Source organism: Sarcophilus harrisii, chromosome 4 (genome assembly GCF_902635505.1).
Source record: "Sarcophilus harrisii chromosome 4, mSarHar1.11, whole genome shotgun sequence".
Classification (NCBI taxonomy): Eukaryota; Metazoa; Chordata; class Mammalia; order Dasyuromorphia; family Dasyuridae; genus Sarcophilus; species Sarcophilus harrisii.
Window position 1 is genome coordinate 269,615,306 of NC_045429.1, and position 22,166 is coordinate 269,637,471.

The 22,166-nt window shown below is 45.1% G+C and overlaps 2 protein-coding genes across 4 annotated transcripts; one reads left to right on the forward strand and one right to left on the reverse strand.

Moving 5' to 3' along the window:
• Positions 1-1,561: 1,561 nt before the first annotated feature.
• Positions 1,562-10,081, forward strand: CRIP3 (cysteine rich protein 3). Of its 3 annotated transcripts, none has more exons than XM_003769077.4 (8): positions 1,562-1,676; positions 2,451-2,545; positions 3,702-3,759; positions 3,969-4,112; positions 8,458-8,529; positions 8,721-8,815; positions 9,172-9,229; positions 9,536-10,081. In XM_003769077.4, the coding sequence occupies exons 1-8, from the start codon at positions 1,634-1,636 to the stop codon at positions 9,595-9,597; spliced, it is 627 nt and encodes a 208-aa protein (XP_003769125.1). In that variant the 5' UTR covers positions 1,562-1,633; the 3' UTR covers positions 9,598-10,081. The 3 variants fall into 3 exon arrangements, with proteins under 3 accessions (XP_003769125.1, XP_023358771.1, XP_023358772.1); XM_023503003.2 differs by lacking the exon at positions 9,536-10,081 and adding an exon at positions 8,974-8,998 and having other exon boundaries at positions 1,585-1,676; XM_023503004.2 differs by lacking the exon at positions 9,172-9,229 and having other exon boundaries at positions 1,585-1,676.
• Positions 10,082-10,370: 289 nt separating this feature from the next.
• On the reverse strand, positions 10,371-21,772 carry SLC22A7 (solute carrier family 22 member 7). Its single transcript, XM_003769102.3, has 10 exons — positions 20,988-21,772; positions 19,829-19,932; positions 19,357-19,511; positions 18,783-18,951; positions 18,303-18,426; positions 16,656-16,765; positions 15,989-16,203; positions 14,980-15,088; positions 11,146-11,352; positions 10,371-10,979 (listed from the first exon to the last, which is right to left on the reverse strand). Exons 1-10 carry the CDS (start codon positions 21,357-21,359, stop codon positions 10,925-10,927), a joined length of 1,620 nt encoding a protein of 539 aa, XP_003769150.1. The 5' UTR covers positions 21,360-21,772; the 3' UTR covers positions 10,371-10,924.
• Between the last annotated feature and the right edge of the window lie 394 nt (positions 21,773-22,166).

The following is a 22,166-nucleotide window of genomic DNA, read 5'->3' on the forward strand; positions in this document are numbered from 1 at the left end:
GTTGGCTGACTATAGGGTCAACTTCAGTCAGAAAGATCTGATTTCAAGTTCTGCCTTTGGCACACTCACACTAGAGTAAATTATACATATTTTCAAAAATATTATCTAACTATATATTTGTGTGGAGGCTAGATTTTTTTTCATATATGTCATCTAAAATAACATCAGGAGGTGATTCAGGCCAATTCCAATAGATTTATGATGGAGAGAACCATTTGCATCCAGAAAGAGGATACAGGGACTGAATGTGGATCACAATATAATATTGTCACTTTTTTGTTGTTGTTTGGTTACTTTTTTCTTTCTCTTTTTTCTTTTTTTAATCTGATTTTTCTTATGCAGCATGATAAATATGGAAATATGTATAGAAGAATTGTACATGTTTAACATATATTGCTGTCTAGGAAAGGGGGATGGGGAAAGAGAGCGAGAAGAATTTGGAACACAAGGTTTTGCAAGAGTGAATGTTGAAAATTGTCTTTACATGAATTTTGAAAATAATGAATATTATCAAAAAAATTATCAAAACAGACTGAATGCAGTAGATATGCGAATCCAGCTGTCTTCTATTAAGCCAGACATTAAGGATATTTCAAAAAAATCTGTAAAACAATGTCACTATTATCATTTGTTTCTTGCTTTGGAAAATATATTTATTTTTCCTTAAAATACTATGTGTGTTAACATGTAATGGTTTATTGTTATTTTTAAATGAATTGATAATTAAATGTAATCAGTTTTAATTTCTTAGAATAAATATTAATAGACATAATAACCCAAATGAAGAAAGTTCTTTGAGGTCTTCAATAATTTTTATGTCTATAAATGCCTCCTGAGACCAAAAGTTTGGAAACCTCCTGAAGTAGTGTAAGGAGTTCTCAGTAAGGAAACTTCCTCCGCCTAAGATGTGCAACTCATAGATAGTCTTAGATATTAAGACAGAATCTCACAGCAAATGTCAGTGTCAGAGGCAGGTTCTTGAACCCACAAATCCTGACTTAGAGATCAGATTTCTATCCATCCATAATAATAAGTAACATTTAAATAGTGTTTACTATGTGCCAGGCATTTTACAATTATTATCTCATTTGATCCTCATAACACCCTTGGGAAGCAGATTATTATCCCTACTTTACAGATGGTGAAACTGAGGCGCGCGCGACACACACACATATCCCTTCCACCTCCACCTTTGCCCATAGTTTCAAAATTCCCGGTATTGATTGCTCCAACTTCCTCCTGAGTACAGGGTCCGCACACCCCGGCCACGGATGCCTTAGCCCTCAACCTACCTGGATGGGAACACGATAACCGTGTCCCCGCCCCAGGAGAGAAGCATTAACAGAACCCCTCCACCATCTCGGAGCCCCCGTTTGATGTCCATCCACCTCCAGCTCCCCGCCTCCTCTCTATCCCTCCCAGCCCAACAAATTTCACCTTCAGGCAGCGCCAGTGAAGAAGTCCAGAGTCCCCAGGTAAGGACTCCAGCCAATTGTAACCGAGATGAAGCGGCCGATGTCCAATGAGGCTTGGGAGTGCGACGGCGGGCGGGGTCGGAAGGGAGCCCAAGTGGGCTTAAGTCACCCGAGCCGCGAGCCCCAGTGTCCAGAGCAGCCCAGAAGCCAGAGGAGCCATGAGCTGGACGTGCCCGCGCTGCCAGCAGCCCGTGTTCTTCGGTGAGACCGGGGGAATCTGGGGGAGACGCAGGGATGGACTGGGGGGAGACGCTGGGAACAAGTTTGGAGAAGTTGAGAAAATTTGAGAGTCTGGGAGTGAGTTTGGGGAAGATCTGGGGGATTCCTCGGGAGGCAGTTTGTGGGGGAAACCTCAGGGTACAAAGAAATTAAGGAACTCTGATAAGGTTTTCGGGATACTCTGGGAGCCAAGTAGTGGAGGAGACCTTGTGTTAGATGTAGACGAGACAATGGGATGAAAATTTGGTGAAAACATTGGGAAGAGTTATTTGAGGAGGGAATTGTAGGATGTAATTTAGGATGTGATAAGTTCTGGGAGGCCCCAGGATCTGAAGACGGGATCGGAAAGGTCCCAGGATTTCCACTCCTTTGCAGTTAGTTCTGTATGCTATGCCCCTGTAGCTGGAATAGGCGATCCATCTTTTTATCCCCATCTCCCATTTCCCGGAGTAGAGTCCCAAGACTTGAGTCCCTTTCTGCTGTTTTTTTGGGTGAATCGGCCCTAAGATTGGATATCAGAAAATGGCAAAGATTCAAAAGAGTGGGCTCCCCGCAAGGAGAAGGGGGTAGACTGGAAGGAAGGTAGAGTGGGAGAATGAGGGGTGGTATCTACCAAGACTCAAGGATTGAGGAAGAGCGCTAATGGGAGCGTTCTCTTCTGCAATACCCTTCTATTCCCTGTCACCCCATTACTAAAATCCCTGAGGGGCTGAACGCATCCTCACACTCCATTGTCCACTCGGTTCCTTCTCACAGCTGAAAAGGTGAGCTCCCTGGGTCAGAACTGGCATCGATTCTGCCTGAAATGTGAGCGCTGTCACAATGTCCTAGCTGCGGGTGGACACGCTGAGGTGAGGCCCCTATTGGGAGAGTAGGAGAAGAGAGGGAAGGGGAGGGGAGGAGAGAGAAGCCGCTATGACCTCAATGGGTAGAGAGATAAGCAGAAGGGGTGTCCAGATTATCAGCCCTGAATACCCTGCTTGGCTGAACTTTTTGTGCCTGGATCGTGTCTCTGTTATCTGAATGCCCTTTCTAGCTCCCTCTCTCAATCCCTAAGTCAATCTCTCCCTGAGGCACCAGTGAATAAAGCACTGGGCCTGGAGTCAGGAAAATCTGGACACAGAAATGTATTAGCTGTGTGACCCTGGATCACTCTGCCTCAGCTTCCTCATCTGTAAAATGGAGGAAATAATAACTCCCCTCTCACAGGGTTGGGTGAGGATCAATGAGATAATAATTAAAAAGCTCTTAGCAAAGTATCTGGCATATAGTAAGCACCATATAAATGTGTTATGTCATTTCCCCCACATTTCCAACCCAGTTCTAGCTTCTCCAACCCCTAATTGATTGATTGATTGTTTAATTTAACTTTGTTTAATTTGTTTAAACTAAAAAAAATTGTTTGTTTAATTTTTAAAAAACTAAATTGTTTAATTTAATTAAAAGTTTAATCAGCCACCATTCCCATACCACACTCTCTCACCTGCCTATTGCCGACTTTAACATCAGGGAAACTCAACTTCATCTCTATTTAATTTGAAATCCTGGTGCAGGAGTTGTATTAAAAGGAGGCAATGTAGGGAAGAAAGGTTAAAAATGGAAGATTGTCTTCTTGTCATTGACATTCCCCTTCTGCAGTAGGTCTTGCTAGTGCCCAACTGATTCTGGGTGAGCCCCAATGTGTTGCCTGCTCAGGCTAGTCTTATTTGAGAGCATATAGTTTCCCTTTCCTTTTCAGTAATTGTAGGATCCAGGCTGTATTGGAAGAAACAGGGGGATTATAAATCATAATATCTTTTGGGCATTATGAGAAAATAGGTACTCCCTGGCTCCCTAGACAGCTTTATGTTATGGAGGTGGGTTTTGGGACCCCAAACTAGAATAGACTGTGGTGCTCCTCAGCTGGAAAATCAGAGGCATGGGGTAGGGATGGGAGTCCCCTGTGAATTCTTCATTCTGCAGTGATTTTACCACTTTAACAATTCCTGTTTTTTTTCCTGTATTCAGCATAATGGAAAACCATATTGTCACAAACCATGTTATGCAGTCCTCTTTGGACCCCGGGGTAAGTAACTGTCCCCACAAGGGATGGAGGGAGGGGAAGAGAGAGCAGCCTTAAAGGGGGGATATGATGAGATGGGCCCGAGAAGTGGAGCTATGGATTTGGATTGGAGCTCACAGAAAGGATTTTGGGAGTGGGCATCTTCTGAGGCATACTAGGACACCCCCATTCTCACCCCTTACTCTCTTCTTCCTCTCTGTTCTGGGTTTCAGGAATCAAGATTGGTGGAGTGGGCTCCTACATGGAAGAACCTCCCCATCCTCCAGCTCCCATCACCACCATGCCTTTGACCACTGGCAGCTTCAGTCCACCCAGAAGCAGGACAGGCCTCCCTCAGGCCAAGAGGGCAAGGAGGAGTAAGTGCCCTTTTGGAGTAAGTGGAGTATACAGCATCAGAAAACCTTACCTCTAACTCAGCGTCTTACCCCTTCTGAAGTAGCAGGGAGTCAGAATTACCGGGCAAGAACAGAGAGTTTTCCACTCCAATACCCTCATTTCTGGGCCAGAAATAATAGCCATATTTGTGCCATCTCTTGTTAGTATTTTCATGACATGATTTGAGCTCCACATATTGTGAGGTCTTAGGCAAATTTAAGAGCAGCAATGTCAAATTCAAACAGAAAATCCCTATTGATTTAGGAAACCACAGGTTGACATTATGTATGCTATATTATATATATATATTTTAAATTTTGTTAAAGCATTTCTCAATTACATTTTAATCCCATTACTATCAGGGTTTGACACCTTTGCTCTAAGGCTGTAAGAGAGTTGAGCTGGAAGGTGCTGATCTGAATTGGTAGAGGGAGTTTGCTCATTGTGGAGTTCCCTGTACCAATGAGATCACAAATCCATTCTCAAGTTCTGTCTCATTGGACACTTATGCCAATTCTGTGAGGTGGGCAGGATGAGCTCTCTGCATTCATGACAAAAATGATTCTCAAATCTGTGTATCCAGCTCCGAACTCTCCCCTAAAATGTTATCCTACATTTCCATCTGGCTGCTGGAAATCTCCTCATAGACGTCCCACTGGCATCTCAAACTCCACATGTCCCAAATAGAAACTAGTATGTTTTGACCTAAACCTCCCCTCTCCCTCCATCCTTCCCTCCACCTCGATTTCCCTGTCTCAGTGGAGAATGCCTCTCTTCTGCTCACTCCATAATCTTGGAGTGCTTTCCTTTTCTTTATCTGATCAAACCTTATTGATTCTATCTCCAAAGCACCTGTCAAATTTATCTCCTTTCTCTCCATTCCTATGGCCTTTATACTAATTCAGGTTTCTTACCTCACTACTATTATAAAGGCCCCATAACTACACCCATCCTGACTGTAGTCTCTCTCTTCAATCATCTACCCATGCATCCATCCATCCATCATCACAAAACTGCCAAAATTATCTTTCAAAGAAACAATGTTGTTAGCTCTTCTTCCAGCCCAGAGACTTGCTCCCTATTGTCCCTGTGTTTCCTCCTTTTATAAAAGAAAATACAAAATTCTTCAGCCTGGCATTTAAGCTCCATTGTATCCCAATCCATCCTTCCTGCCTTATCCCCTTCACATACCCTATGCTATAGTTGAGGAATGGGGTCTCAGCTGTTGGCAGGACACATCCCAGAAAGGAGAGAATGGTGCCTTCAGAAACACATTTGGAAGACTTCTTATATTTGCCTCAAACTTTAGATCTTGTTTAGTCTTATCTGTGCAATATATATTTATTAATATATCTATTGCAAAATATTTTATTCTATAAATTATTTATATATAATATTAAATATTTATCTATTCTAAAACATTTATCATTTTACATTATATTTTTAAACTTATTATTTGTATTTCTATATTATATGTTATGGTCATTATATTATGACCTAGAAATAGTATATATTTATTTATATATCTATTATAAAATACATTATTTATTTTATATACATTTTTATAGGTGTACCTATTATATATTTATTTCATATTATATATTATTTATTTATAGGTTTTTTATTTCTGTATGATATATACACATTATTTATTTATTAAGAGAAGTATTTTATATTATTTTATACAAATTATTATGAACATGTTTTATTATACCGAAATGTTATATATTTATTATTTATTTTATACATTTTTATATGTGCATATATATTTATTATGATTTATTATATATTGTTTATTTTATATTTATTTCTATATAATATGTATATATTCCATATTTATTAACATAATAATATATTTGTTAATCATGTACTGTGCGTGGCACACAGTGCAAGGCAGTAGAAAGATAAAAATTAGTGCACAGCAGAGAGAGGGAAACTTTACTTTGTATTTTGGATCTGGTCCTTAGTATCTGTGTGACCTTGGACAGATCATTTGCCGCTTCAGAGCTTCAGTTTTTTCATGTGTAAAAAGGGGTGTTGAATTAGCTCAGCTCTAAGCCTCACTCAGCTTGTTAAGCCCCAGATATTTTTTGAATTGAATAAGGAAACTGAGGTGGAGAAAAGTTAACAAACGGGACTTGACCTGAGGTAACATGCGCTATTCAGAGGCGCATCTGGGACCAAAAGCAGGTCACTCACTCAGTCCAGTGCGTGGAAAGGTGTGACAATGGTGATCTTTGTCTTTTAACTTCTCCCCTTCTTTTCCATGTCTGTATTTGGAGGTTTGGGCTGGGAAAGCCTTGATGCCCCCTCTGCCTCCTTTCCCTCCCATTCCCCCCCACCCCAAATAAGCACGACTCTACACTCTCCAACACCCGACACCACCTGCCCTGGGCTCCAGCTCCAATGTCCGGCTCAGGTTTCTCAGGGATTGAGTTGCTGCTGATTGGGGCCAGGCAGGCGGGCAAAAGGGGGTTGGCACCTTGGCACCAAAGAGCAGGATGACCAGGGCTCCTGGGGGAATAGGAAGAAAGGTGGTAAGAACCGCTGAGACTGGATGAGAGGGTGATGGTGAGATGTAGGGGGGGTGAGAAAAAGAGACAGAGAGAGAGAGACGGACAGGAAGGAAAGGAAAGAGAGAGAGACAGACAGACAGAGAGAGAGATAGGCAGAGAGACAGACATAGACAGAGAGACAGAAAGGAAAGGAGAAAGAGACACACAGAGAGAAACAGAGACAGAGACAGACAGAAAGGAAAGGAGAAAGAGACACACAGAGAGAAACAGAGAGAGACAAAGAGAGAGAGAGAAAGACAGAGAGAGACAGAGAGAAAGAGACAGAGAGAGAGACAGTCAGAGACAGAGACACACAGAAAGGAAAGGAGAAAGAGACACACAGAGAGAAACAGAGACAGAGACAGACAAAAAGGAAAGGAGAAAGGGACACAGAGAGAAACAGAGAGAGACAAAGAGAGAGAGAGAGAAAGACAGAGAGAGACAGAGAGAGAGACAGTCAGAGACAGAGAAACACAGAAAGGAAACAGACAGAAAGGAAAGGAGAAAGAGACACACAGAGAGAAACAGAGACAGAGACAGACAGAAAGGAAAGGAGAAAGAGACACACAGAGAGAAACAGAGAGAGACAAAGAGAGAGAGAGAAAGACAGAGAGAGACAGAGAGAGACAGAGAGAGAGACAGTCAGAGACAGAGAAACACAGAAAGGAAAGGAGAAAGAGACACACAGAGAGAAACAGAGACAGAGACAGACAGAAAGGAAAGGAGAAAGAGACACACAGAGAGAAACAGAGAGAGACAAAGAGAGAGAGAGAAAGACAGAGAGAGACAGAGAAACACAGAAAGGAAAGGAGAAAGAGACACACAGAGAGAAACAGAGACAGAGACAGACAGAAAGGAAAGGAGAAAGAGACACACAGAGAGAAACAGAGAGAGACAAAGAGAGAGAGAGAGAAAGACAGAGAGAGACAGAGAGAAAGAGACAGAGAGAGAGACAGTCAGAGACAGAGAAACACAGAAAGGAAAGGAGAAAGAGACACAGAGAGAAACAGAGACAGAGACAGACAGAAAGGAAAGGAGAAAGAGACACACAGAGAGAAACAGAGAGACAAAGAGAGAGAGAGAGACAGAGAGAGACAGAGAAACACAGAAAGGAAAGGAGAAAGAGACACACAGAGAGAAACAGAGACAGACAGAAAGGAAAAGAGAAAGAGACACACAGAGAAACAGAGAGAGACAAAGAGAGAGAGAGAGAAAGAGAGAGAGACAGAGAGAAAGAGACAGAGAGAGAGACAGTCAGAGACAGAGACACACAGAAAGGAAAGGAGAAAGAGACACACAGAGAGAAACAGAGAGAGACAAAGAGACAGAGAGACAGAGACAAACGGAAAGGAAAAAGAGACACACAGAAAGACAAAGAGAGAAAGAAATACAGACAGAGAAAGAGAGACACAGAGAAACAAAGAGAGACAGAAAGACAGACATAGAGAGACAGAGACAGAGAGACAGGGACAGAGACAAAGACAGAGACAAACAGAAAGAGACAGGTAGGAAAGGAGAAAGAGACACACACAGAGAGAGAAAAACAGAGAGACAGAGACAATAGGCTGAGGCAGACTGAGAAAAGGCAGTAAAAAAGGGGCAGGAAGATAGGACACTGGAATGGAACACTTTGGGAGGGGCACTTGAACTTGGGCTCTTTGTGGCAGGAAGCACAAGCCCCTTCAGCAGACCATCCCTTTGCCCAGTTCTGATGAGGATGGGCTCTGGGCAGGTTGCTCCCAGGGCCAACCAAAGCCTCTTGTTTCCTAAGGCCCAACACAGGTGAAGACGTATGCCGGTGAGACCTCCCTGTGTCCTGGCTGTGGGAACCCCGTGTACTTTGGTGAGTTGGGAGGAGCAGGTCAGAGGCAGGTCTGGGATGTTGGGATGGGCAGGCCAGGGGTTGGAGAGACTGCCGAGGAGGAGATCAGAGCCTTTCCCCTCCTTTCACCCCTGCCCAGGCAGGACCCACATGGCACCGGGGGAACAACCCTTCAGCCATCCTCTGAGTACCATGACCTTTTTTTCTACTAGCTGAGAAGGTGATGTCCCTGGGCAGGAACTGGCATCGGCCCTGTCTCCGATGCCAGCGCTGCCGCAAAACCCTAACGGCGGGGAGCCACGCCGAGGTAAGCTGGGGTCTGATTGATGCAGGTGGGACGGGAAGTGCCCAGGGAAGACTGGGAGTCAGACACAGACATAGTTGGGGGAGGGACCTCAGAGTTCCAGAACCCCAGAGCCATGGAACACGAGAGAGATTGTCTAGTCTCCCCCCTTCATCTTATAGATGGGGAAACTGAGGCTCAGAAAAGGTAAATGATTTGACTGAAGCTGCAGGTAATCTCTGGAGGGGAAAGAAGGAAGAGTGGGAGCAGGGGCCAGGGGAGACTCAGGAAGCTGCATAGAGCCCTGGAAGAAAAGTGGAGACTAGGTGGGGCAGAAGGATTTAAGGTAGGACTAAACCAAGTTCCCGCTGTGTTCCCAGCATGATGGTTTCCCGTACTGCCACATCCCTTGCTACGGATACCTGTTTGGGCCCAAAGGTGGGAGCCCCAACCCCAGAAATGCCCAAGCTGAAATGCACTTCACTTGCATAGCTTATGCATGATTTGCATGTAGTTCCCTTCAATATTAAAACGCCTTCTCCTTCACTTTGCCCATTTCTTCCCAGCTCCCTACCTTCTTCCCTTACTGCCTTCCTTTCCCTTCTCCCTCACTGTCCTCCCTTCCCTTCTCTCCTAGTGTCTCCCTAGTCTCCTTCCCTCTCACATTCATACCTCCTCCCTCTTTCCTTCTTCCCCAATGTCCCCTCAGTACCTTCAAGTGACTCTACTCTCCCACCCTTCCAGGTGTGAACATTGGTGACGTGGGCTGCTACATCTATGACTCCATAGAGTTGAAATCTGATTGAGAAGCTAATCGAGGAATCTGTTTTCCCTGCCCTGGATCCCTCCCAGGCTCTTCCCATCTCCCAGGTTGAACAAAAGGCTCAGAGATTTCCATCCTTTCAGACTGGACAGGGATTAGGGTTCCAGGTAGTTGCCAGGCTGCATTCCCCATTCCCATCCCGGTTGATGGTTTGATGGTTGAAGGTTACACTTAGTGCCTGCCATGCACTGGATGATGGAAGGATGAGGGGTGGCAGGACAGGAAAAGGGAGAAGATGCCCTTTCTCTTCCTCTAACACTCAGCATGTTCCTTAGACCTTGGCTTCAGAACAATCCAAGTTCGTGAGGAAGAATTGGGGAGGAGGGGAGCCAAGCCCACCCTCCAGTGACATCAAAGAAGGCCATCTTTCTCTGTAGGTGTCCCAGCACTTCTACCTTCTCCCTTCCCCTTCCTTGAAGTTCACCCAATAAAAGAGTTTGCTCCTTTCATCTCAGCTTCTCCTTCCTTTAGCATTAAATTTGGGCATCCAGGACAAAGCAGGGAAGGATGGGAAGCAGCCGGCTGAATGTTCCTCCTCCAGGACGGAGCATGAGCCAGCCAGGTTAGCAGCCAGTTCTAGGCTTCAGCATCCATTAAAAAGGAGACAGCCCTTTTCCTCTGGGGGCCAACAGAGCATCCCAGGTACTGTAGGTGTGTCTTCTGCTGGTCTCCCCCCTGAGCTGTGTCAGAGAGAAGGCTGTGGATACTGCCAGCTATACCAGAGTACTCAAAGTACAGGATCTTATACTCTCCAAAGCACTTGACAGGTATTTTTTTTTTCATCTGATCCTCACAACAGCCCTGTGAGGTAGGCCGGACATGTGGTATTATCACCATTCCACAGGTGAGGGAGAAACAGACCCATTGGACCACATAATAAAACCGGGACTAACCCTCAGGCTTTCTTGAATCCCTGTCCCCAGAATGGAGACACCCCCCTCCAAGCAGGGATCAGGAAGAGCATCCCTGGAGGCAGCCTCATTACTGGAGGAACTTAAGCAGAGGCTTGTGAGGATGTGAGGGGCTAGGCCATCTCTAAAGTCTGTTCCAACTCTTTTAAGAGTGTTAGGGGAGCTCAGTCCATTGTAGCTGCGGTTCTGCCCCATCCTGGGGTCAGCCCTGTCCCTCACTCCTTGCCCCAAGGACCAACCAGAAAGAGATGGGGTCACTGCTCACTTTGTGGTATCATAGGATTTAGAGCCAGAAGGAACCTTGGAGAGTTAGCCTAGTCCTCTTATTTTACAGATGAGCACGGCAGTTAGCACAGCTAGGATCCCACATGTGGTGCTCTTTGCCCAGCACTGTGATGCTTAATCTTGCAGCACCTTCATGTGTATCTCCTCTTCCTGGGCCTTTGACAAGGTCCTGAGGAAGAGAACATCAGATGGTAGAAGTAGATAATCCATTGTCCCTGCCCCAACTTGGGACTCTCCTCCCCACTCCCTGCAGCCTTCTGGCCCAGTCTGGATCGGAGTGAGGGGGTTCCCTTCATAGTGAGGATGTAGGGATTCATTAAGGCTCCTCAACATACCTCTTTTCTTCCACATCCTGGATGGTTTCAGGAAGCTCTGCATGACGAGTTTCTGGCAGCAAGAGGGCAGTGGCCGAAGCCAGAAGGGCAATCCCACCATAGGTGACCTTGGGCAGTGAGGACCACGTCCCCTCCAGCAAGGTGGCCAGTGGTGCGAGGGAGCCCCCCAGCCGGCCCACGAGAGCTGTCAATCCCATCCCTGTCTGTCTGTGCCAGGGAAGCAGAACAGAGGATTCAGAGGGAGGGGGTGAACCAAGGTCTCAAACTACCCATCTCTGACAACTGATGGACCACATGTCTGCTCTGCCATGGCCATCTGACAAACTGAAGGACTTCCTTCACCGATCATAAAGGTCTGACACAAATAAAGAGCTTAGAGCACCATTACCCTCTCAGACAGAGACAGAGAAACACAGAAAGAGCCAAGCTCTTGAGAGAGCTCTAAGATCTTTTATTCCAAGAGAGAGAGCCAGAAGCAGAGGCAAAGACAGAGGGAGGAAGGGAGGGAGGGGGAGAGACACACACACACACACACACACACACAGAGAAACAGAGAGAGAAACAGAGAGATAGAGAGAAAGACAGACAGACAGAGAGACAGAGGCAGAGACAGAGAGAGACAGAGAGAGAGAGAGACAGACTGAGAGAGAGACAGAGAGAGAGAGACAGAGAGAGAGAGAGACAGAGAGAGAGAAGAAAGGAGGGAGGGAGGGAGAGCCTGAATACATGCTCTAAGCTCTTTATTGAGTCACATTGAATTGAATGAGACCTAGTGATGCCCATGGATATCTGCCTTTCTCTGCATCATCTAGCTAAGCTTGAAGATGTCACAGATTCCAGGTTAAGAACCCACCACCCTGGGTAATGAGGTTTAATCCCTATTTTACAGATGAGAAAACTGAGGTTCAAGGAGATTAAAAGATATAGCCAATCGTAAGTGATTGAGACTGTCATTTGAACTGAGTGTCATTTGAACTCATGAAAATAAGTTTTCCTGATTCCAAGCCAGTGGTTTTTCCAATCTGCCACCTAACTGCCTTCTAAAGCTTGTATATCCTCCATATTTGATAATGGTACTCTGTCCAAAGAACGCAATTAATACATGTTTATGAAATTGAAAAAAAAAAGATATAGCCAAGGTGACATAGCTGGAAGTGGCAGAACTGATTTAAACCTTCCAAATCTAATGTCTCATTCTTGTCCTCCTCATCCTCTTCCATATCTCTCATACTGTTAGGAATTTAAAGGGATCAATTAGTCCAACTCCCCCTTGTTCTAGACGTCAAGAACTTCAGGTTCAGAGAAGGGAAATTTATGACTAGTGAAGAATCGAAGTTAGGGTGAGCAAGGTCTTCAGACAGCAAATCCAGAGCTCTTTCCATCAGGCTGCTCTCCTCTGATATCTTATTTGAGAGACGATATCATAGATAGAACACAGGGTTTGGGAATCCTGCTTTCAAATCATGCCTCTGATATTAAGTAGTTAATGTGACCGTGGGAAAATCCATCTCTTTTAGCCATGGGCAACTTTCTAAGATTATATACAAAATGCGGAGGAAATTGCCTCTCCCATGTAATTTGATCCTCAAGACCAAAGCTTTCCCTTGAAGGATACTGAGCATATAATGCAGGATAAGGCTTTTTCACTTCTCCTCTTCTATACATGATTTGCCGTTGGTGATGGTCAACTGTTGCTGCTGAGTTGAGCTATATTTGACTCTTCAAGGTCCATTTGGGAATTCCTTGGCAAAGCTCTGCAGTGGTTTGCCATTTCCTTTGTTGATTCATTTTACAGATGAATAAACTGAGGCAAACAGTGTTAAGTGACTTCCCCAAGGTCATACAACTGGTAAATGTCTTGGGTCAGATTTAAACTCAGGTCCTCCTGACTCTGGGGCCAATGTACTAACTACCCAGCTGCCTGTATACAGGTGGGATCAGGTTAAAATGAATACTAGGATAGCTCTGAATAGGAAAAGAAGTCTTAAAATGTCCATCTTTTGCAAGAAGGTGAAAGATTTTCGTTTATTTTTTTAAATGGAGTAAGATATAATTGTGCCTGTATAACCTCTTATCTGATTGCTCACTGTCTCAAGGATGGAGAGAGGGATGGAATTTGGAACTCTAAACTTTATTTTTAAATGTCAAAAATAAAAAGTTAATAATCTATCCCCACCCCCACTAGAATCTTAAAGGCAGAGTGCATCCATGGTTATCGCTGTACCTAATAATACAATGAATTGGAATCAGAAGACACTTAAATATTAGTGGATAAATCAATGAAAAAATGTTAAAAATTGCTTTAACACACAATTGGAGAAAAATAAAAGATGTTACTTTTTTTGATTGATTAAGGGCAGGGAGGAGGTGGATTGATGCTTGGTATTTGAATGTTCGATTTTTTTAGTCTCAGCTGGGAGCTAGCTGTCCCCTGTTTCCACTCAGTATCCTCTTGACTCACTGTTGAAGCAGGGAGGTCTGCTTCCATTCATTATCCTGTGTTCCCATCCCAGCTCTGGGAGGCAGACATAGTTTATAATCTAAGTGCCTTCCCAAAACAATAGGTAATAAGCATCAATAGCTGCTCTTTATGTATCAGAATTCCAGAATTGGAAGGTACTTCAGGAATGACTCAGTCAGCTCTGTGCCAGATTAAAACTGAGATGAAATCCCACTTATGACACCTCTAGCTTTCACATATGGGGTGCCCCAAAGTATTAATATCAATTTAACTCACTAAAACTTTTGGGATATCCTGTGCAGACTTCTAATGACTTCTCCACTCCTACCTCCCACATTGGACAGCTCCAATCTTTCCTTAAATTGAGCCTAAATCTTCCTCTTTGCACCTTCCACTTATTAATATTAAATGGAAGTGCAACCCATGGGACCTAGCAGAACTCTTATTTTCTACTAACAACATTGTGGGTTTTTGTTTATTTTGGTATTTTGGTTTTTGGTGGCAATTGGGATTTGGTTATTTGTCCAGGGTCAAACAACTATAAGTGTCTGAGGTTGAATTTGAACTCGGGTTCTCCCCAAACCAAGGCATTTTAAATGCTTGACGACAGCTATCCTCTTCCAAAGTCATCTCTTTCCCTTTATTCAGATCCTTCTCTGGCAAACCCTCCAGTGCTATCCTTCCCAATTGCACAACACTTTACAGTTCTTATCCACTTAAGCCTGACAGATGTTTGTTCAATTTAATTGATTTGAGTTCAATTTAATTGCATTTTATAGATGAGGCTCAAGGTGACATAGTAGGTACAGAGTGGAGGAAGGAAGCCAGATTTCTATGCTCTTCTAACATCACAACAGATGCCTTATTTCATTTCACATATGCAGACAGATGTCCTGCACAGACAGACTAGTTCTGATGTTTCTTGGGGTTACCAAATGCTAGGTATAGCTCTAGATAGCAGAGTCTAGGTAGAGGTGGTGTGTGTGTGTGTGTGTGTGTGTGTGTGTGTGTGATACAGAGGAAGAGGAAAAAGGAGGAGAGAGACAGACAGACAGACAGACAGAGACAGAAAAACTGAAAGAAAGGGGAGAGGAGGGGAAAGACAAAGCTGGAGAGAAGACAAAGAGAAAAAAGACAGAGAGAGAGAGAGAGAGCAAGACAGACACAGAGAGAGGGAGGAGGGGGAGAGAGAGAGAGGAGAGAGAGACAGAGAGAAGCAGAGACAGAGAGAGACAGACAGACAGAGAGACAGAGAGAGAAATCTCAGAGGATGGGATAGAGGTGTAAGAGGTGGAATGGTTCCTAGATGATGAAGCTCTGATCATGACTTAAATGACACGGGGTGAAGATTGGTAATTGGGTCCCAGACTCACCTCAGTACAGTGGGGTACAACTCTGATGTGAACAGGTAGGCAGTAGTAAAGGCTGCTTCTGAAAAGCCTTTTCCAGCCACTCCCAGGACCAGTTTCCACGCCACCACCCCTGGGAGGGAGGAGAATGCTGGGAAGTGACTAGGGATCTTTGCTGGGCAGCATGTCAGGGGTGGGGAGAAGTGGGGTGGACAGGTAGGAGCCATGTCACCCAGAGAGTGAGTTGTTTTGGAATCATAGAGAAATAGGATTTTGAAGAGTTAGAAGGATCACAGCTACAAGTATAGGATTTAGACCTTAAAGGAAGCTTAGAGATCATCTAGCCCAAGAGACCATTTTATAAATGAGGGAATTAAGGACTAGATTCTAGGGGAAATGACTTGCCCAAGGTCATACAATCTGTTGTCAAGCTAGAACCTTAAAGTCCTGATTCCTAATCCAGTACTCTTTTCTAGTACATCAAAGATCCTTGACAAAAGGAAAATACTTAGTCTCCAGGAGATAGAAGAGGGAAAAGGAAAATTAGAAAGGGAAAGAGAGGGAAGGTGGGAGTGACGAAAGAAGGAAAGAAGTGAAGAAGGAAGGGAGAGAGAAAAGGAGGGGAGAATGGAAGGAAAGAAATGAGGGGGAGAACAGAGGGAGGAAGAAAGGAAGAAAAGGAAGAAGGAAGGGAGGGAGGGAAGAAAGAAGGAAGGTAGGAAGGAAGGAGGGAGAGAAAGTAAGAAAGGAAAAGAAGGAAAGAAGGAAGGAAAGAAAAGAGGGAGGGAGAAAGGAAGGAAGGAAAGAAAAGAGAGAGGGAGAAAGGAAGGAAGGAAAGAAAGGAGGGAGGGAGGGAGGAAGGAAGGAAGGATAAAGTAAACAATTATTTATCAAACCCCTGCTATGTGCCAGGCACTATGCTAAGCACTTTACAAATATTGTCTTGGACCGGGTCTAGTATAGGATTTTGTATAAAGAGTGAGTTGGGAGACTGGCAGTGCAGTGAGGTAAGGAAGGATTCCTGGGGACTCACCGGAGGGCAGTAGCAGACTAGTGCCCACAGTGAGGGCAGTGCCCAGCAGGGCCCCCACCTCAGTGAAGCGGCGCCCTGCATAGCGTATTGACAGGTAGACAATCATCTTGGAGGGCACCTCCACTGCCCCAAACAGAAGCTGTATTTGGTACAGATTCAGCCCCAGCCCTGACAGGTCCAAGCTCAGGCCATAGTATGAGAAGTTCACCCCAAACCTGTAATGAGGGGAAGAGGAGGGTCTGGGACACCACAATCCCTGGCTCAGAGACTCCCCTCAGATTCCCCACCCTATTTCTTCCATGAGATCTCCCCTCAGATGCCTTCTTCCTTCAGACCTCCCCGCCCTGAGATTCTTTCCCTGCCGACTCTCTCTCACTCTCCTGTTCTCTTCAGTTATTCTCCCTCCCCGCACACACACATAATCCACTCTGCAATCTCCTTTAATCTTCCCTTTGGACCTCTCCTCCTCCACCACTTCACACCCTCCCCACCAACAAGACCCTTTTACTACGCCAGGTCTAGAACTGGGCTGAGTCTGGGTCCTCCCAAGTCCCATCCTCTCTGAGGTTGGAGTCTTTAAGGTGGATCCTTCTCCCTCTTCCTTCACAGAACCCAGGTGGGAAGCCCCCCAGCCATGCCCCCTCCAGGAGAGGATCCCACTTCTCACCACACCACCATGCAGCACAGGGAGATGTGCCGGAGCCGGGGGGTCCGGAACAAGTCCAGGTAGGAAGGTCTTCTAACTATCTTTTCCCTTTCAGCCACCAGACTCAGGGCCTGCGATTAGGGAATGGGGTTTACCCAGATTGTTGTTCATCCTTCAAAGCAGACCAGTGACATCAGGAGGGTGAGGTTTTGACTTGCAAGTGAATTGGATTTAAGTGAGGCCGGACTATGCAAAGTCACCAGCCTTGTTCTCTCCTCTGGAGCCATCTGGTCCAATGGCAAGACAGAGGTCAGCACGACTAGTGATGGCTCCCTGCTTATCCAGGAAGTTGTGGGGAATATGGAGGAGAACAGAATCAGAGTCCTGGAATGGAAGAACTGAGAGAAGCCTCAGAGGTTACATGATCCAACTCACTCATTTTACACATTTCTTTGTCTTTTCTCATTTTGTTATTTTTTACTTTGTTTCCCTGGGGTCTAGGACATGGCCTGATACAAGCATTTCATAAATTGTTGACACAGAGAAAGGAAGAACTGAAACTCCTTTTTCTTTTTTAAAAGTTAAAGCTTTTTGTTTTTAAAATATATGCACAAACAAGATAGTTCTATAAATATGCATGCCTACATTCAATTTCATGTATTTTTACCATGTTTAACATATATTGGATTACTTGCCATCTAAGGGAGAGGATGAGGAGAAGAGGGAGGAAATTGGAACATAAGATTTTGCAAAGGTCAATGTTGAAAAATTATCCATATGTTTTGAAAATAAAAAGCTTCAATAAAAATATATATGCATAGATAAATTTCCTTCCCTCCCCTAGACAGCAAATAATTCAATATATGTTAAACATGTATAATTCTTCTATACATATTTCCACAATTATCATGCGACACAAGAAAAATCAGACCAAAAAGAAAAAAATGTGAAATTCCTTTTTCTAGGAAAGGAAAATGATTTTGGCAAGATCATGCTTCCAAATAGTAGACAGCAAGGGGACAGTTAGGTCAATAGTCAGGCCTCAGGAAGACCTGAGTTCAAATTCAACCTCAGACACCTACTAGTTGTGTGACCCTGGGCAAGTCACTTAACTCTATTTGCCTCAGTTTCCTAATCTTGTAAAATGAGTCAGAGAAGGAAATAACAAACTATTCCAATATCATTGCCAAGAAAACTGTTAGATTACTCATCTGGAACTAGAACCCATGTGTTCTAATTCCCAGGTTGCTGCTCTTTCCATTACTCACCTGTGTGTCTATGTATGTGGGGGTGGGGGGGAGGAATGGGAGATGTGATGTTCATGATTCAGGTGAAGGGTCAGTGGTAGTCACAGGGGAATCTGATGCTTACATCCCTGTTCCCCAAGTCTATTGGACTTTCCTCCTATTCCTTGATAATAGCTTTTTTATTTTCAAAACATATGCAAAGATAGTTTTCAACATTCACCCTTGCAAAACTTTGTGTTTCAAATTTTTCTCCCTCCCTTCTCCTTTCCCCCTCCCTAGACAGCAAGCAATTCAATATAGGTTAAACACGTTCAATTCTTCTAAACCTATGTCACATTTAGCAGTTTTTTCTCTTGTTCCTAAAGGGCCAAGGGATATGTTTGAAGGTAGTGACAGTTCTGTCCCCCCAGCTCCACCTTACCTCAATACTTAGTTTTTCCCTAGCTTGGGGCCGGCCATTGAGCACTGCACATCGGTGGAGGTAAAATTGGGCTTCCTTAATCCGATCCTGGGTCATAAGCCATCGGGCAGACTCAGGCACCCACCTGGAGGGCAGGAGGCAGAGGGTGGAGCCCTCCGGCCAGAGAGAAGCCTGGGAGAGTGAGTGGGGCAGGCAGGAGGGATGGGGATGGGGGGAGGAACCGTGTACCTCAAACCAAACTGATCCCGGACCTCAGCCTTACATAAGAATGGGATCCCAGGGTTGAATGCCAAGTATCTATGGAAACCCACTTTTAATGCCAAAGGGTAAAGGTACCATCCTCCAAGGGAATGCGGGTTTGATTCAAACCACCCACCAGATCACCAACAATGTTCTGCTTTGGAATGCAGGGGACTGTTGAGTCTTCCCTCCCCCCACTTCCTCTGCTCTCCATGCCCGGTGGTCACCCACTCATCTCACCAGAGACTGATGATGCCCAGGGCACAGGGCAGGGTCACAGCCAGCACCAGCCATCGCCAGTCTCGAATCAGGTAGCCAATCAGAGCCAACAGCATCACCCCCCCAGACCAAAAGGTGCTGCCAAGGACACCAGCCATAGTGCGATGTTCAACATCTAGCCACTCTAATTCTGGGTTCCAGGAAGGTGGGCAGGGCAAGGGGAAGAGAGAAAGAGAGACACATAGAAGAAGGGAGAGACAGAGACAGAGACAGAGAGAGAGAGAGAGAAGAGAAGAGAGAGAGAGACCAAGAGGAAATAGAAAGAGAGACAAAGAAATACAGATGGAAGATCTGAATTTGTCTTTATTTCACCTCCTTCAGAAGACCTGATCCTTTCCCTCCCTAAGAACTGTCCGATCCCTATAGAAGTCCTGGTTCTACTAGGACCCCAGGCTATGACCCGGTAATCCAACCAGACCCTCCCCACTTTTGTATTTCTTCCTGTGCCCACACCAGGGCGGGGAATACACTCCCTCTCATTCCATCCCTCCCCTCCCTATACCACGGAGCCCTCCACCTCCAGGGAGGCTCTTACCTAGGGGCAAGACAATTATAGTGAAGCCTGCCAGGGCAACACCTGTGAGGCTGCGGGTGATGACGAACATAATGTAGCTGACAGAAATGGTGGAGACCAGGCCCAGGGCTAGCGTGCTCATGTAGGCTACCAAGAGTAGTGGGCGTCTCCCAAACCTGGAGCAGAATCAAGATCAGACCTTCTAAGAACTCAAGAAGGCAATGCTCCCTCCCCAGGGAATGGAGACTTCTGGCTGGGAAATGTCACAAAACCCAAAACACTTCTAGCCAGGGGATGGAGAGGTATGTCCCAGGCTGTGGGGTTACACTGGCATGGGGGGCAGTGGGAAGGCACATCCCAGACAGAAAAAGATCAGAGCATGGCACCCAGGACCTAGGTCTGACCAAAATGGACACAGAAGGGACATTTTGGGCAGTACAGCCCAGTTTACTTCCTTGTTCTTGTTCACCCTATGCCCTCTGCAACCCTGTACCTGTCAGACAAGTATCCAAAGATCACAGCCCCCATGAGCACGCCAATGAAGAAGAAGGTGGATATGGCACGATTCAGTCCCTTCCGCTCACACACTAGGTCCCACTAGATTGGGATAAGAGTTATAAAGGAGAGAGCTAGGCATCCTGCATCCTTGCCTGCTGTCTACCTTGGCCACTGCCCTACTAGCCTATGCTGGCATCCATAAAGAATACAGCCTACCCTGGAGCCCCTACTCTCCAGAGTCCATCATCCATCACTCTGCTTTCAAGGGAACACTCTCCTCACCTCTTCCCTCCTCTCCCCTCTGTATTACAAAGAGGCAGAATGACACGGTCCAAACCAACTTTTTTTCTGATATTTCCCACCAGGTCATATACTCCACCTGTTTTCATCCTAGACCAAGTTTCACTGTTCTTGATTTGATAATCAACAAACATTAATTATTTTACTATTTTATTTAAAGAAGTGGGTTAGGGGCTGGGACTACTAAAACAAACGAAAAAAATTGTTCTGAGCTGATAAAGTCCTTGGTGGGACCTCCTTTGACAAATGAGGGAAACTGAGGTTCAGAAAGGGTAAATGATTTATCCAAAAATCACACAGCTAATCAAGGGGCAGAGCTTTGACTAGACCTCAAGTCCTTTATCCCTATGGTCTTATTTTTTTTTTTTTATTTCACTATCCCCTTGTTCACACATTCAAGAGCATTTCCTATATCTTCAGTTAATTCCATCTTTCCCTCTTCTTGTGCTGCCTATGAATGAACTAGAATCAAAGGGTCCCAGAAATCCCAGGTTCAAATATTGGCTTTACTGCTTAGTAGCTATTCAACCTCGGTCATTAGTTAACTTCTCTGGAGCTCAGTAACTTTGTAAATGAAGGGCTGTATTTTCTCAAGGTCCTTTCCAGGTCTGGATCAAATGGTCTCTTGCCTCTATCCTGGCAAGTTTAAGTAGGAGAACAGGGCTATCTCTTTCATTCTCAGAGTCCCTACACATTTGACTCAGCGTGAATCACTCTTCCCCTTTTCCCTTCTCAAGTATCCTTAGATTCTTAGAATTAGAGGGGCCCTAGAGATCCTGTGTTCTAAGAAATTCTCCTCAGCCTTTTGTCTTGGGTAAGATCCAACAAAAATGACAGGAGAAAGTGAGCCTTACCTCAGTGGCAATAGTAGAGTAGAACTGTGATTGGTCATAGGTCCAACCTTCAGGACATGGCACAGTTTGGTCCTCCCTTTCCACCTGGCTAGTGTTGGAGAGTGGGTGTGGGTAGAGATATCGGTAGCAGGAGCTGAAGCTGCCATCAAGCTCCAGGGGCAAGTAGGCTTCCAGCCAAGCTGTCTTTAGGGTAAGGTTGTTGAGAGGCTCTTGGGCTGGCAGGGCACAATGGTGAGTGGGCACTGCAGCTATGAAAATCGGCAAGAGGAAGTTCAGAGGAAGCAGGGTCCGGGGCAGTGCCAACAGCATCACATTTCGGATCTGGAAGCGACCAAAGCCACCCACCTCCTTCAGGATCTCCTCAAAGCCCATGCCTCCCACCTGGACATGGGGCCCTGGATGTCAGGCACCCACTTGTTAGATCCACTGCCTGAACCCTGGACTCTGAGGGAAATCTAAGAGTCAGCAACCTGGGTGAGTTGAGAACCCTCCCACTATGGGGGCCGGACTAACCTGATTCAGGGAGGTACTGCTTAGGTGGATATATAGGCAGGCAGAGGGCCATCTATGGCATGGGATTCCTCCTACCAGTCAGTCCCAAGCTCTGTCTTACTTCCCCCTCCCCCAAATTCATATCAAGGTTGTTTCCCTCTTACTTAGCTCAGTATCAATACATTAGCAAGAGACATTATCCAAAAGGGGTCATTAGGGGAGGTGCATAGAGGAAGTCAGATCTGGAGAGAGAACCAGAGATAGCCTTTTGTCTGTCTTAAGATTGTAAGGGGGGCAGCTAGGTGATGCAGTGGATAGAGCACCAGCCCTGAAGTCAAGAGGACCTGAGTTTAAATCTGGCCTCAGACACTTAACACTTCCTAGTTTTGTGATCCTGGACACTTGCCTCCATTGCCTCAGCAAAAACCCAAAAACAAACAAATAAATAAAAAGATTGCAAGGTCTATCTGTGCATACCGTCTGATCCATCAGTGTCTCTACTGAGTCTATATCCCAAAGAGATCATAAAAAAGGGAAAAGGATTCATATGTGCAAAAATGTTTGGGCAGCCCTCTTTGTAGTGGCAAGAAACTGGAAACAATGGATGCCCATCAATTGGGGAATGGCTGAATAAGTTATGGTATATGTATGTGATGGAATATTATCAATCTATGAGAAATGATTAGC

Bases quoted from the DNA above. Each gene is read 5' to 3' on its own strand.
- CRIP3 (XM_003769077.4), top strand. From the start codon at position 1,634: ATGAGCTGGACGTGCCCGCGCTGCCAGCAGCCCGTGTTCTTCG. The intron at 2,546-3,701 runs GTGAGGCCCCTA...TCCTGTATTCAG, and splicing joins CTGCGGGTGGACACGCTGAG to CATAATGGAAAACCATATTG. The intron at 8,530-8,720 runs GTGAGTTGGGAG...TTTTTCTACTAG, and splicing joins TGGGAACCCCGTGTACTTTG to CTGAGAAGGTGATGTCCCTG.
- SLC22A7 (XM_003769102.3), bottom strand. From the start codon at position 21,359: ATGGGCTTTGAGGAGATCCTGAAGGAGGTGGGTGGCTTTGGTCGCTTC. The intron at 19,512-19,828 runs GTACAGGGTTGC...ATTCTGCTCCAG, and splicing joins TTTGGATACTTGTCTGACAG to GTTTGGGAGACGCCCACTAC. The intron at 18,952-19,356 runs GTAAGAGCCTCC...CCTGGAACCCAG, and splicing joins TATAATTGTCTTGCCCCTAG to AATTAGAGTGGCTAGATGTT.